Here is a 15,892-nt window from a genome sequence, read left to right as displayed (position 1 = left end):
TATATATATATATATATATATATATATATATAGAGAGAGAGAGGGGGGGGGGGGGGGGGGGGGGATTTAAATCATTGCTTCCTTTTGAAATGATTAATATAAAAAAAATATTTAATTTTAATCTGCTGCTTTTCCTGTATAATATTTCTTGTAAAATATATATAAATATATATTGTAAACGTTCTTTTTGTGTTTTTATATATAAATTCATAATTTAATCAGTTTTTTGTTGAAGTCAGTAATGAATAATATCATTGAATTATGAGGCTGGATTAGATCAAATTATATCTGTAATCTTTTTTCTGTCAATTAGGCAGTGTGTAATTTCTAATAATTTAAACAAGCATATACATTGTATACATTGTAACACGTACATTGTAATATAGCCATATGTAAATATAATAAAAATGTATTTAAATGATTTTCAATATGAATAATAATCAGGTTTTGTAAATTAAATGTTCTTACTGTTTTGTAGTGTTTCATAGCTGATAGACAGTATAAGGCTCTGTGTGTAAGAATGAGTAAATCTGTTTGTTGTTAGGATGACAAAAAGTTTTAAAAGTTAAAGTTTTAGGCTGGTCTTGCTGAGTGGTCCAAAAGCGCTCGTCAATGTCAAAATGATCGAGGTGGCCAATCGGATCAAAGAAGGCGGGTCTTACTGTCACTGTCACAACGCTACGAGAGTTCGGTGAAAGATGCAAGTAGTACTGTATTAGAAAACTGTTTTACGATAGAATTGTTCAGCGACCGACAGTAATAGACTATCTAGTGATGCAAACTACTCAACTTTTTATGAAATGTCGCAAGATTGATTCATGTAAATCTTGACAAGAGACGTTTGCGTTTTCGACTATTGAGAGTGAATGTGCACAATTTAAAATACAATATTTATTTTCAAATAGTGTAAATTGATTACTATTTCATATATAACTACAAACCTATAACTTATTTTAGCATTTTTTTTACTTATTCCCTTAAATCACTTTTAATCCTTTAATTATTGAATTGCTTCATTATTATTATTATTATTATTATTATTATTATGCGAAAATTTTAGATTGAGTTTATCTTACAATTCTTATGAGCGTGAGTCAGGCACTAGTGTCCGTGTTTTGTGTTCCACGGAAGAAAGTCATACAGGTATGGAACAACATAAGGGTACAATCATTTTAATAAGTGTAAATTCATTTTCATTTTGGGGTCAATTATTATGTTTATATATGAGATAAACAGAACAATATGAGTTGTGTCAGGACACTTTATATATTTTTATTTATAATATTAGGCAATAAATATTCACATCTCTCCGAATTTGCTTAATTTCATATATTATCTGTACACAAATTAGATGACTTCATATACCTTTTTTCCAAAATTACACTTCAGTCTGCTTTGACTTACACACTTGTACAAGTTTACAGATAAAATTGTCTTGGATCAATGGATCAAATATGCAATAATCATCTACACTGAATGCCACCTCCCCATACACATTCATACACACACACACACACACACACACACACACACACACACACACACACACACACACACACACACACACACACACACACACACACACACACACACACACACACACACACACACACACACACACACACACACACACACACACACACACACACACACACACACACACCTTTGACAATTCCTATTCCACTGTCAATATTAAATCATACTGTGACAGTCTATATACAGTTTGTTACAGAGCTCAGTAAATACAGACATACTCATGCAATAAAATTCAAAGCGGGAAGACGGGCAGTTAATGAAAAAGATTATGGGTATCATTAATCAAATAAAGTAAATGCAATTAATAAGTTATGGATTTCTATTCTTTATTTTCTCTCTCATCTCACATTGGTATCTTGCTATGTGTATGTAACCATATGTAACTGGAAACCCATTTCCACTTATACTGTGCTATTTAGTACTGCAAAGTGCTGATCATATGAAATTAGCATATTTAGGAGCACATATATAATGAGAGTGCGTTTTGAAAGGGTAGCAAAAGGGAATAAATATCTAACACGCAATAAAAGCATCACATCAAGACTGATAAGACTGAGCACCTGCATTAAGCCCAGTTCAGAAATATATAACTGCACTTGAGATCACATTATGCATCCACACAAACAAAAACTTCAAGCAGTACTTACACTAAGGCCTTACTTAAGGCTAAATTACCTTGATTTCTTGTATTCTTATATTTCCCCTTGTATTAATGTGATAATTCAATTATATTTGTTCCTCCTCTTCTCAAGTATTCATACAGAGGAAATAAAATAGGAAGTATGGCGTTATATTTTTATCAGGTCAAAACAGGCCGTCTGGTAGCCCAAACCAAAAATCATCTGCACACAAAGCTGAATTAAAAACTTCATGACTGGTACACAATTACTGTAAAAAGAAAAAAGAAGAGAGAAAAAAAAGAAAAAAAATAATACCCATAACAAAGTCTCCAACATTCAAGGACACTTGTAAAGACAAGTGTGTTTGTCCATAAAAATCATCGATAACAAAAAACACATCCTTGACACTTCACTGTTGAATGTCAAAGCATGAGAAAAATGTTCCTATTTACAAACAGCTCTGGTATTTTGTCAAATTGATAACATCTGTAGTTTTAAAACCATAAAAGACGAATAGTTCTATTCATTAAAATTGAAATTCATAGCAAACATTCATATAATAGCATAAAATATAATCAAAAACACCTTGTAAAGTATGATTGGCAGTATTAATGCAAGGACCGAATAGAAACGGCATAATACAGGCATTTTAGATTTGAAGATTGATGACAAATAGAGAGGCAACAATCTTTCATGGAATGTTTCCTTCATACTGTGCCACTAGCCCTCATAGGTAAAAATACTTCAGCTGGAAAATATTTTTGTTTAATAGAGATAAATTAATTTAATATAGTTCAGAAAACACATTCGTTTATAAAGTGCCTTTTGTTTTCACATTCTGGGCCTTGACAACTTTACTGGAACTTTTCTAGAAATAAGCTAAGAATTTAGACATGGATGATCATGGTCATCATCCAGTGGTTAAATAAAATGTAACATAAGAACATGTTTAGCTTTAGGCACAGTGCTTTGAATTTAACATAAAATTGACATTAATAAAGAATTTTTCACCAAAATTAGCATAATTATGGATCAATATAAACTTATAGATATTCTTTTTCTTAAACATGGTTCTTAAACAAGTTCATAGATAAAGTGTCATATAACATTACTGATATATAATTTTGTGTTAAAATTTCATATAAGTTTATATACATAGGTTAATAATTCTTATGGACAGTGTTTCTATGATGATTACAAACAGCACATTCACATACAGTACAAAGGTTTTTTACATCTTACTAGACTTAGGAGTGGAAGAGTTCAGGCCAATACTGACATACTTCAAACAGTCATACCGGGTCTAAGATATTTGCTTTGTAGGTATATCTCTATTAACACTCAAATATATCACTGTTATAGATGTGTACAAAAAGAGCAATAGAGCCTTTAAAATGATTTAGCAAGTAGAAGCTGGACATCAGTTTAGTGAAAAGATTATTGCATCTTGCAAATGCTATTGACTAATGATTAGTGGAATGTATGAAATCATTGTACTGTGCTTTGATCTTCATATCCAGAACAGCATTATTTTTATGGTCTCTGGTCTTTACATTTCCTAAACAGGTTCCCAGGTGAAGCAAACAATTTCTCCAACAACCATTTTACTCTAATTTTATGGCTATATGCAACTGAAGCAAGCCTGTGGACCATTTAATGTTCAAGTCTGTGTGTGCATGTCCACATGTCTGTACCTGAAACGGTTATTTCTTGTCTGAATATGGGATTTAAGGAGAAGTAGCTAAGAAGGGGTTTGGCTTGACCGCCAAATCAATGACATATACAACAACAGATTTGAAAGTGCCCAAAATGTTTTTCATTATTGTTGTCGAGTATATATCCCACAGCACTGATCAACCTGAGAGCCTCCAACTATTGGTATGATGTATGTGTGCTGTTTGTGCTGTTTTTCCTCGGTAAGCTCCTTTGTTTACACTTGTGGGAAGCGCAGGTGAAAGTAGCAGAGTCTTAGCAGGCTGCGTTTCTTTTTCCCACCGGCGCTGTTATCGCCTTTGGCCCTGCCGCTTCCCGCCTCCTCCAGCCTCGCAGCAGTCCCCCCTCCAACCACCAAAGGACCCTTCAGCGACCCCCAGCCTCGCGACTTTCCCCGGCTCACACTACCGTGCTGATCCGGTTGGTAGGTTTGGATTTGGCGCGTTCGACCGTGCCCGTCCCCCCAGGTACGGCTCCAGTCTGAGCTGGCAAGGGCCCTTGCGGCCCCCCGGCCTGTGAAGGGGGGCCTTGGTGCTGGGGGGGGAGAGGGGAGAGAGGCGTAAGAGGGGTAAGGGGGGAGGAAGGGGGGGGTAAAGGGGAGTGGGGTGGGGGAGGAGGGATGGAGGACAACGGAGGATACTGGGGCAGATACTGGGCGGCCGGCGGCGCGTGGTGGACAGTGCCGGACGCGGAGACTGGAGGCGGCTGAGTGGGAGCAGGGAAGGGCGGAGGAGGAGGGCTGGCGAAGACGAAGTGAGGTTGGTGTGCGGGATGGGAGGCCGGGTGCGGCGTGTGCACGTGGGCGGGATGGGAGTGTGCGTGCAGGTGCGGCTGCGAGTGTGACAGCGTGAGAGGTGGCTTGCTGATGGTGCCCCCTCTGGCCAAGTGTGTGGGCTGCGTGTGAAAGAGCGCAAACTGCGGGTGAGGGGAGAGTGGGGAGTGAGGAGAAAGGGGGGGAGGGAGGCCGGAGCCCATGTTGCCCATGCTCCCGTAGCGACCCTGCAAAGTATGCTGGGAGATCGGCTGGTATGGGGAGTGCACGGAGGGGTTGGGGTGTGGCCGTCGAGGCAAGGTGACCCGCTGAAGAGTATGGAGGCCTTGCTGCCCAGACGAGGGTACGGTTTGTGTATGGAAGCGATGGTGGTGGTAGTATGGGGGCGGAGGCTGCCCACTGACACTGTTGCTGGTAGTGTGGCAATACTGGGCGTGCAGAGCCTGGATCTTGGAAGGCCCCCCAGCATCTCCCGGGCACAGCGAGGACGGGGACAGAGGCGGCGGACCTCCTGTAGTCGGTGGGGCCACAGGGGCGGGGTAGGGTGGCCCCGGGGGGATAATAGGACCCGGCGTTTTGGATCGCTTGCCCCCAAACAGGGATCCCAGGAAGGATCCGGTGTTGCTGCTGTTGCTCCCAGTCCCCATTCCAGTCGTTCCTCTCTCGGTGCTGCTGGAGGCTGGCCCAGCGCCAGTCACTGCAGGTGTGTGTTGCTGCCCCGGCCCACCCCCCACCCCCACTCCGGGGCTCAGGATGGGGCGGTGAGGCCGGAAGTCTTCTGTTCCATAGCATCCCGGGAGCACGGTAGCTACTGGGTAACGCTGGTGAGGCCGTGGACTGCTAATGATGGAACCCTAAGACAAAGAGAGTTGGGGGAAAGGAGGAAAGAGAGCAGGACGGCAGAGCCAAAAACAAGGGTTCAAGAGAAAAGTGTGGGTGTGCAAAGAGGAGCAGGAAGGAAATGTAGGCAATAAATGAGAAAGAAGAAAAACATAGTAAAAGGATACAGAGAGAATGGTTGTTTCAGTGGGTAGGGAGGAAAAACAGGGGTGAGTTGATTAGGGTAATGAAACGACATTCTGTCAGCATCATAAATCAGAACATAATAACACAAACACATGCACCCAACAATCTATTATGTGTCCCGAATGGCAATAATGCCAGTATTTATATATATTTGTAAGTTTAAGAAGGATTTAATTTCTATTTTGTGTCATGTGCTAACAGGAAATTACTCATCTCTGTAGTTGCCATTAAAGTCAAAATGAAACAACATTGTAATCCGTTCTACTTCTGTAATCAGACAAGTAAAACTGAATATTCAAATAAGATTAAAAAAAGAGGAGGTTGCTTGCTTACTGGAAAGACTTTAGAAAACTGAAATGGAAAATGGTTTCATGTGGGGCCTCAAATACTACATAAATTATTTAAGTGTATTAAATTATTTAAGTTATTTAAGTGTGAAGTGTAATATTATTATCATAAAGCAATTTAGTAATCAATAATCCAACTATAAAATGGATTAATTGTTAAAGATTAAATAATTAACCAAACAATCAATTAAAAATATGGATAAATAAGCTAATATAACTGCAATATTGAATGCACCAATTGTGTAAATAATGATTCTAAAATAAAAATATGCATGTTTTACTTCTTTACTTTTTTTCAGTATCTATTACCCCATTATTGATTTTCTGCTGAAACAGTAAGTGGCATCCAATCTGCTGTCATTAACTGCTGGGCCCCACTATTATGGAAGCTATCTTTGGTCAATGCTGTTTCATGTGTGTAAATCATCATTTTATGATTGTCCCATAGTGCTCTGATGAATCATGTACAATAAAACCATGTCTGTGCATTAAAAATGTCTATTTTGAATTCATACTGGCTTAGATTTATGAGGGACACCTAATATAAAGTACGCCTCAATATAAAAATCAACAGAACTGATATCACACAGTCACTAGTCCATGCATAGCACTGCACATAAAACAATAAAATGCACCACCAAACCATAAGAGAATAATGACAGACATATTTTGACATATATCGATGTCATGCTTTAATTCAGGGTCAATGGGATGTCTTCCAGTCCTGATGTTCCGGAGTAAAATCTACAAGATATCTACAAGACTTCAGATCTTCTCATGCAATCTCAGTGACTGATGTTATTGATTCATCACCTCAGTCACGTGTACATTAACATTCCACAGACCACACATGGTCACACAAGATGCTCACACATGTCTCTGTGTCTATGTTTAGGACACATGCAAGATGGCGCCGTGTTTTGTGTGGGAATTCCAGGCAGACATGCGGGTGGTTCGGTTTTGGGGCTAAAGCTAAAGATACAGACCTCTGCTTCACTCAGACTTACTTCCATTGTACTGTCAAGGGAACCAACGCTGTTTCTGCGGCCACGTTTCCCTGTTACCCAGTTAGCAGATGTCAGTCACAACTGCATTGTGTGTGTATGTGTGTGGGTGAGTGTAATGGCGGTCAGTGTTAATAGAAATCTTACTTTCTTGTTGGTGTCCACAAATGTTGAGATTGTTTCTAACCTCAAAATCTAACCCCATAATATACATTTTGCAAATTATACGATTTCTTTTTTTTATATTTGCCCCAATGTAGAATGGTACTAAATTATCATAAATAAATTGGTTGCCAATCACAGCAAAGTGTCTCACCTGATTCAGACAGGTCCCTCAGGGAGGAGCTGAGAGCAGTACGTTTGAGGCCCTCTCCTGGTGAATAGTTGTCATCCAGACTAGGCCTTCCCATAGTGCCATTCACCACTTCATTCTTGACCCCACCCACTCCTCCAGCCATAATGCTGTTGGTGAGCAGGCTGGGCCGCATTACTCCTTTCTGCTTCTCCAGCTCAGCTAAAGGTGGAAAAAAATAAACATCAGACCTAATCCTAAACAGGCAAAACACTTCCAGCATCAAGCATTTTGTCTGTACACATCCTAAAAGCCATTTTACCATGTGCCATTTTTATCTTGTTTACTGTGTGTTTTCTATGAGTCATGGGGTTTACCAGATAGGGTCACTGTAAATCGATAATATTAATGTTGTAGTTAACCACCAGTAGAGGGCGCCAGAATAAAGTGTAGTTGATTTATGAGAGCAGTAGAGGGCGTGTACTTACACTCCACTCTGTATTTCTCCATTTCCTGGACCTCAGCAATGCTCTCTCTCAGATCACTGACAAAGCGTGTGCGGTCCTGTTGACTAGGGGCCATGAACACAATCAAAACTTTACGCTCACCACCTGGGATAGCTGATGTTAGTCTGACACCATGAGGATAGTCTAGGGGAGAGAGAGAAACACATGATGTTTATTCAGGGTTCCTAAATAACAATGTCACAATCCAATTTTTTATTAATATATTTGTTATTAATGACTGTTTTTGGTACTATATTAATAGGTTTAATGATGTTTTAGAGTGGCATAAAACTAATAAAATTTATATTCACTATAGAAATTTCCATGACTTTTTCAAGTCTATAAATAAAAATTAAAAAAAATGTATATTTCTAGGTTTTCCATGACCATTGGCAATGAAGTTTTGTGAGAAAATTGTAACAAACCTGGGTAGTCTGAAAATACTTTTTAAAATGCACTACTGTTCAAAAGTCTTAATAGGATGCATTAAATTGATTAAAAGTGTCAATGTTCAAACTTTTTACGGAAATATTAAGAAGCACAACTGTTTTTAACTGGGATAACAGTAAGAAATGTTTCTTGAGCAGCAAATCGGCATATTAGAGTCATTTCTGAAGGATCATGTGACACTGAAGACTGGAGTTATGATGCTGAAAATTCAGCTTTGATCACAGGAATAAATTACAATTTAAAATATATTATCAGAGAAAACAGTGATTTTAAATTGTAATATAGTTCACATTATTTCTGTTTTACTGCATTTTTCTATATTTTTGAGCAAATAAATGCAGTCTTGGTGAGCATAAGAGACTTAAAAAAAACATAACCCCAAACAAAGAAAAACGTCTCAGGTTACGCATGCAAACATGGTTCCTCGAGGGAATGAGACGCTGCGTCGGCGAATGCTTTGGGAACACTTTCAGCGTGACCAGCTCTGAATAATGTGTGTAATCAGACCAATGGATGGGCGGGTGACGTCAGAGACCAGGAAGCTTAAAAGCACGTGCGGTGAAACCGGCATTTAACCTCTAGGAATGAACCAACCGCCGGCAGAGATGCCGGAAGTGTGGCACTGCAACGCAGCATCTCGTTCCCTCGAGGAACCATGGTTACATGCGTAACCTGAGATGTTCCTCTTCAGGAACTCGAGCTGTCAGAAAACGCTTTGGGAACGAGAATGCCCACGCCGCCAGACTACAAATCTCTGCCTAGTGTGGGAAACTACACAGCTAGGGCGAGAGAAAAGAAGAGCCTGGAGTGGTTCGCATATCTAGTCCATAGAACCTGACAAAGGTTAAGGGCGTGGACCAACCCGAAGCATCACAGATGTCTCGCATAGAGACACCTGCTAAGAAGGCCTTAGAGGCCGCCACACCTCTGGTGGAGTGAACCTTGACCCCCAGGGGAGAAGGGAGGCCAGTGGACTCAGAAGCTGTAGAAACGGCATCTACTATTCACTAACTGAGGGTCTGTTTTGTAGCGGGGAGACCTCTCTTAGGGGGACCATAGCAAATGAACAACTGGTCCGCCCTTCTCCACAGGGCAGCTCTGTGTACGCATGTGTCCAGTGCTCACAATTAAGCTTTTTCTGGTCAGGCTCCCTGAAGGGAGGAGGACTGGAGGCCTAGAGTACAACAGGCTGCGGTGTAGAAGAGGGGACTTTAGGAACATACCCCACTCAAGGGTAAAGAAAAGCTTTGGCCAGACCGGGTGCAAAGTCTATACAGGGCCAGGCCACAGACATGGCCTATAGGTCCCAAACTCTCTTAAGAGAATATATCGCCAGCAGAAAAGCAGTCCTTATAATGAGGTGGCGATCGGAGATCTCCTCGATATTAATATATCGACCTTATAACCGCGCTCACTCATCCCCGCTACGTTGCCATAGTGATCTGAAGCGGGAATGAAGAGGTGGGCCAAGAATGGCTTTGCCCACGATTTACATACCTCGGTGTGCAAATCGGGGAAAAAAGGCAGGCTCCGGCGTGTAGGTGGCGGCTTAGTTCGCAGAAAATGTTCATCCAACTTGCTTTTCTGCAGGTCAACCTTTTTCTCAGTGGGCCAATCGATGTTTAACTTGGCCACAGCGTGAGTAACCACCTCCTCATAAAAGCTCCTCATACTGGGGTGACTGAGGGGGCGAATCCTCATCGACGCCCACCACGTCAACCTCATCGGAGGAAGACAGGTGAAGCGACGAGCCCGCTCCCCGGGGGGAAGTAGCGCCGGAGTGCGCTTCCGATGCCTGAGAACGGCCACTGGATCTGGCAGGTGAGGGAGAAGACTCTGCATGCTCCACTCCGAGGCAGACAACACACAAACTGTGTGTATCCCCACCCGTAATGTAATGGAGAAAGGGAGGAACACACAGCTTGAAATGCTGCCTGCCCTCGCCCAGTTTGTGCTTGGTCTTTTGTAGTGCTTTGGACATTATTTGGAGGGACAAACAAACAAAATGGTACAGACACACACACAGAGCGCTTGCTGAAAGACAGAAGGCGAAATGCCGGTTTCACTGCACGTGCTTTTAAGCTTCCTGGTCTCTGACGTCTGACGCCCATCCATTGGTCTGATTACACACATGATTCAGAGCCGGTCACGCTGAAGGCGTTCCCAAAGCGTTCTCCGACGCAGCTCGAGTTCCTGAAGAGGAAGTGAACGAACTTGAAATCTTACAGGAGTTCTGGAACATGTGAACCTGCATCTCCACCAGAGGGAAGGACTGTCTGAAACTGTATGTTACAGAGGTTTTCTTCTTCTGGAAGATCTTTGTAACTTGCAATGTAATAAGAAAGAAAAATACCAACTAAGGATTTTAATGTGTATTAACTTTACAATACAAATGCATACTGAAGATACAGATACTGAAGTTGCTAAAAATACTTGGGACCAATTCATTTTGCATGCATGGATAATTGATATGTGTTATTGACATTACCACAATCAGATCGTTGAAGAGGAAGACCTCTCTCTGGTGAACTCCAGACCTTTGAGGACGGTTGGGGTCTGGGACTTCATAGAGCTGACAACAGCACACTAGTCTGCGGTGGGGCAGAGACAGAACCTACACACAGAGCAGATGTTTACATTTACTTTGGAACAAGCAGTTCATTAAGCAGGTCAAAAAGTATGATTTCACACTGACAGAACACGTCAAAGTAAAAAAATCAGGTCTCACAGATTCACTATTTCCAAAGATTCTAATCCAAAAAGTTTCATAAATTCAAAAACGCCTCAGTAGAACTCACTGGTTTCTTGCCCACTATTACTCTCTCCACCGCCTGGACCTGAGAAACATGGTCATCATTGGTTCTCAGTTCCCATTTCTGAATGCGCTGGTAGATTCCAACCAGTAAGTCACGTGGGATGTCCTGCCCATTATCCACCCCTAAGAAAGAGAGAAAAAATTACATGCACACAAGAAGAGATTTTTAGTGTACTTGCAAAATCCCTGACAATTGCATGCAACATTTAAGAGCAGGTTGAGAGTGTGTTCGTGGTTGCCCACTTATGTAAGCGCCAGTGTGTGAAGTTTGAGAGAGAGATTTGAACACCACCTCTTAAGTTTTTGATGAAGTCATCCAGCTTCATCTTCCTCTCTGCTTTGATATTGGGGCTGTACATGTCTGTGTTGAGGAGGATGATGGCAAAAGCTAGGATGAAGATGGTGTCTGGGTTCTGGAACTGTCTTACCAGTGCTGGATTACAAACACAGTACCTCTGACTGCAAAGACAGATGCAGAGAGAGAAATTAATTCAAATACTGAGGTATTGATAAAACATGTTTCTGCGGGTGATTTACTGACGATGTGCAAATTAAAGAACACAGATGCAACATCTCATTTCCATAATGACAAACGCAAACTATGAAGCGCAGGTCAAATTAGAGTAAGGATATGTTTGGATTCTGATCATTTGTTCTTCTGGCATTCCAAATAAATTAATACATGCATAAAAAATCTTCTGTGTTCTACCACACACTCTGTTCTCTATGATGCCTCCTCCTAGCAACAACCAATGCAGCCATTTCAAGCGCAAAATAGCTTAATACATGCTTTTTTGGGTGTTAAATAATGGCGCAAATACCAGTAATTTGACGAGTGCAAACGTTAGTAAATCATGTTTCGTGATTAATTTTAATACTCTCCTCCCATAAGTTTTGTGTCTGAAAGGGAAACTCCTACAAATGCATATTCAATAAGGTCAGGCGCAAAAATAACTGTCCACGACTTTTCAGCGCTTATTCTTCACTGCATGTCTTTAGTAAATTGTGACAGAACTATTTTAATGCCAGAAGACGGTTTGCACTGGTGCAAGCTGTTAGGGAATCTGTTAAGTGTTTTAAGTGTTTTACTTGTGTACTAATTGTCTATAAGCACATTCACATACCTGAAAGCCTCAATAAGTCTTTCCACTTTTTGAGCCTCTCCTTGGACTTTTATCTGAGCTTGAAATTTCCTCAGAGCATCATCAAGATCCATTCCGGAAAAGTCCATTTCATCCACAACACAACTGAGAAAAACAAAAGTGGTAGAAAACATTACATCTATACATGCTTATGCCAAAACATGCATTCAATTGTTTGTGGAGCAAGAAAAAGCAAAATATGTCTATCTTTATTGTCTGTCTTTTTTATTTATTTTTTATAGTGATAGGACAGATCAAACATGGCATGACAGGAAGCAAAATGGAGAGAGAGGGGGCAGGATTGGGAAAGATCCATAAGCCGGGATTCAAACTCGGGACTCCCATAGCACACCAGTGCTGTGTGTCAGTGCACTGCCCACAAGGCTATCGGACCAACATTTTCTGTGCATTTTTTTAATGTAGTATTGTACAGTAATTATAATACTTCATTGTTAAAGCATGCATGGAACAAAAGTGCATTATTAGGTTCCTTGGCCTGAAAAAGGTTAGAGAGCCTTGCTCTGTTACACTGCAAACTAATATCATATTATTATATAAATGTACATTTTTTTTTGCATCATATTGTATAATTTATATAAAATGCATGCCTACATATCTATTTAGTATGAGTTAACTGAGGATTCAAAAACTAGGTAGTTGCTGTTAACAATTTTATTTTTGGAAAGTTATTTTTTTAAACTTTTGCCATTTTCTTAATTTTAGAGGATTTATTGTGTGGACTCACTCCAATACATCTTTGTTGAACTGTTTCTGTCTATTTCCAAGGAACTCTCCAATCATCTGCCGACTCAGGCCTTTTCTCTCCAGGATAAAGCGAGCAATGCCCACTGGCGTGTCTGACACAAAGCCCTTCTCAATTAGGTACTGAATACCCTTTTCTGGTTTCCTGCAGTACAAAAACATCAGCACAGTTTAATCATGTTTCAAACCGATGCATTCAGTTTCCTTAATTTGATTTGTAATTTCATAGTTATGGTAAATTGTGGGAGTGTTGTATAAAAGAGGCAGTGTTTCATTTTCTCTTACTTGTTGAAGAGGTTGAGTCCGATGCGATATTGTCTTCTTTGCACTACGTCAGTGTTAAAGACAGGAGAGTCCCAGCTGTGCCGACTTTCTCTCTGGTAGGTCTGTTTCCCTAATGGGGGCAAGGGCTCCCGCAGACTATCCCTTGAAGAGGAGCCTGAGCTGCAATTAATGGTCTCATTAGAGTTTGTGGTGGAATTCAGTGAGTCATTATCACCATCCGAGCAGCATTGCTGCTCCAAGCCACCAGGAGGCAGTGGTGCTGAAGAGGAGGATGAGAGCGGTGTGGTTGGGGGCTGTTGAGGAGAGGAGGAGGATGAAGGGGTGTCGGGGTACTGGTGATGATGATGGTGGTGGTGATGGTGATGATGGTGAGCCATGTGGTGTGGGATATGCGACGGCATCGATCGGCTAGCTGGACGTGTTTGACCTTGTGCAGCTGTCGAGGATGTCGAACGAGCATTAGGATTATGCTTTAGTGTCCCTTGAGGTGATCCTCCTGCTGAGTCCTGCTCAAAGACTAGTTGTCTGCTAAGGGAGCCTCGGTCTGAGCGGTCACTCATGTCCACTGAGCTGTCACTAGGTGGTTCAATCGTAAGTAACGGTAAGTGCCCTCCCCGTAAACGGTAATCACGGCACTCTGTGCAAGGTGTGCTTCGGCGGCTATTGCTGCTTCCTCCTCCTTCTGTGTCACGGCTATCTTCCCTACCACCTACCCCACTTCCAACACCCCCCCAGAACTCAGTGTCTGTGCTGCTAGGGGCCCGATCTAGAGAAAGCGGTGAGGAAGGTAGACCGTCGTCCATGTAAAGTGTAACATCACTGTAGGAGGTGGCTGTGCTGTCTTCATGCATACTCAAGCCCCCTGTACCTCCTCGATCCCTGTCTCCAAGACCTCTCCGTAAGGATACGTGGCTGTTGCTACTCCATATGCACTCACCAAAGTCATCAACAACACCACTTCCATCCCCTATACCTTCCTGGGAATCATCTCGGCGTGGTCGACACGTGAGGGCATCATCAATGGAGTCGGCCAAGGACTTCACTTAAGAACAAATAAATAGACACTGTCAGGCAAACTGTATAAAAATAGTATCTTTAAACAGTGTCCCTGAGAGAGCACCCTGAAAGGTACAAATTTGTACATTATATACCAACCTGATCTCCCTGCAATTCATACATATTCATACATATTTTATGATTTTGTATGTTTTCTGTGAGAGGTAGGTTTAGGAATTCGTAGGAATTAGTATGAATGACCAACCCTAACCCCTCCCCTAAACCTACCCCTCACAGAAAATGTACAAAATCATACAAATTAGCCACCTCATAAAATATGTATGAATTGCTGTGACATCAGGCTGCTGTATAATGTATAATGTAAAGTTGTACCGTTAAAGGTACTCTCCCAGGGACACTGTTGTAACCCTAGAGAAGGTGTATATTAGTACCTTTGAGTAACCTTTTAGGGGTAAATAAAGTTGTATCTTTAAGGGTACTGCCCCAGTGACAAGCTGTTGCAGCTCTAAATGTACAATTTGTGCACAGTTTTTCCAAGAGCATATGAACCACAGGATATACATTTTTTACAGAGCATTATCTGGCATTTTTAGAATCTATCTGCTGATGAAAATCTTGCTTTAATACAAAATCATTTAAACTGTCTGTTCACATAAGGTTTATGGGTAAGTTATGGACACTACCCCACTGATAATACCAGGGCAGACAGGTACACAGAACTTTGACCAGCAGTCTTTCTGGTGAAACTAGTTGACCAAAAAGGTCTCGCTGGTTAAGCTAGTTATGAAGCTTGTACATTAGCATCCAATTTTGGGGACAGTTCAGATACAGTCAAACTGGGTACTGACTTGTTTTGAGAAGGAGTCCTCTAGGTGGGTGTATTCCGGTTGTGATGGGGAGCTTGGCTCTGTGGTGCAGGTTGGAGAATGCGGAGGACCCATTCCTGGACTGTGACTGTAGTGAGTTGGGGTGGGAGGTTGAGGCTGTCGGTCATCAAACGAGTACTGCAGTCGCATGTTGGAAAGGATGATGCGCCGTGTCATGCGGCTCTCGGAAGCTGAGCTGCGCAGGCGCTCAAAGTTCTTGTTCATACGATATTGACGGAATGCTGTCTGGATGGTACGTGCTGCTCGTCTACTTACGAAGTAACCTCCATATTTCTTCTCCAGCATCTCCACCTGCACAGCAACAGCTTGATCAGTTATTTTTGCTTCAATAGACTGAGATCATGATAAGGCATGATTCTGTTTTTGCACACCTTACCTTCTTGTCTTGTAGGTCTGTAGAGAGTTCATAACTGTCTGATAGGGCTTTGCACCTCTTGTTCTCTTCTTCCTCTTGTTTACGTAGGGCCAGGCTAGCTGGTTGGTTGCGTGTACGCTGTGCCCAGGCGAGGCTGGCTGGGCTTGGAGGGAGCACAAAAGGCACCCGAGGGCCTGGGGGGCCACAGCTGTTGTCCCCGTAACGGTCAGAGCTGTGCACGTAAGGAGATTTACTATTGGAACTGTCTGAAAAGGGACGTGAAGCTGAACTCTGGGTTTCCTCCTCACTGAAATGGGTGGGTGAGAGAGAGAGAGAGATGATAATTCTAAAACGCCCCCATAA

The 15,892-nt window shown here is 41.7% G+C and overlaps 1 protein-coding gene across 8 annotated transcripts in view; it reads right to left on the bottom strand.

The window, feature by feature from the left end:
• Nucleotides 1–1,252: 1,252 nt before the first annotated feature.
• iqsec2b (IQ motif and Sec7 domain ArfGEF 2b) overlaps nt 1,253–15,892 on the bottom strand; it is a 70,564-nt gene continuing 55,924 nt past the window's right edge. For 4 of the 8 annotated variants that reach the window (XM_042730060.1, XM_042730061.1, XM_042730062.1 and 1 more), the window contains 13 exons: nt 15,551–15,836; nt 15,136–15,465; nt 13,271–14,313; nt 12,969–13,130; nt 12,206–12,328; nt 11,374–11,540; nt 11,065–11,204; nt 10,755–10,880; nt 10,493–10,592; nt 7,799–7,960; nt 7,335–7,532; nt 7,001–7,071; nt 1,253–5,481 (listed from right to left, as the gene is read on the bottom strand). In XM_042730060.1, coding sequence (XP_042585994.1) covers nt 4,087–5,481; nt 7,001–7,071; nt 7,335–7,532; nt 7,799–7,960; nt 10,493–10,592; nt 10,755–10,880; nt 11,065–11,204; nt 11,374–11,540; nt 12,206–12,328; nt 12,969–13,130; nt 13,271–14,313; nt 15,136–15,465; nt 15,551–15,836 — 4,303 coding nt within the window. In that variant the 3' untranslated portion in view covers nt 1,253–4,086. Of the gene's footprint in view, nt 5,496–7,000; nt 7,072–7,334; nt 7,533–7,798; nt 7,961–10,492; nt 10,593–10,754; nt 10,881–11,064; nt 11,205–11,373; nt 11,541–12,205; nt 12,329–12,968; nt 13,131–13,270; nt 14,314–15,135; nt 15,466–15,550; nt 15,837–15,892 lie in introns of all 8 variants that reach the window. The other 4 variants (XM_042730063.1, XM_042730064.1, XM_042730065.1 and 1 more) reach the window with 4 other exon arrangements.

This window comes from Cyprinus carpio, chromosome B8, assembly GCF_018340385.1.
Source record: "Cyprinus carpio isolate SPL01 chromosome B8, ASM1834038v1, whole genome shotgun sequence".
Classification (NCBI taxonomy): domain Eukaryota; kingdom Metazoa; phylum Chordata; class Actinopteri; order Cypriniformes; family Cyprinidae; genus Cyprinus; species Cyprinus carpio.
Note: the sequence above shows the minus strand (reverse complement) of the source record. Positions and strands in the feature narration are given on the sequence as shown.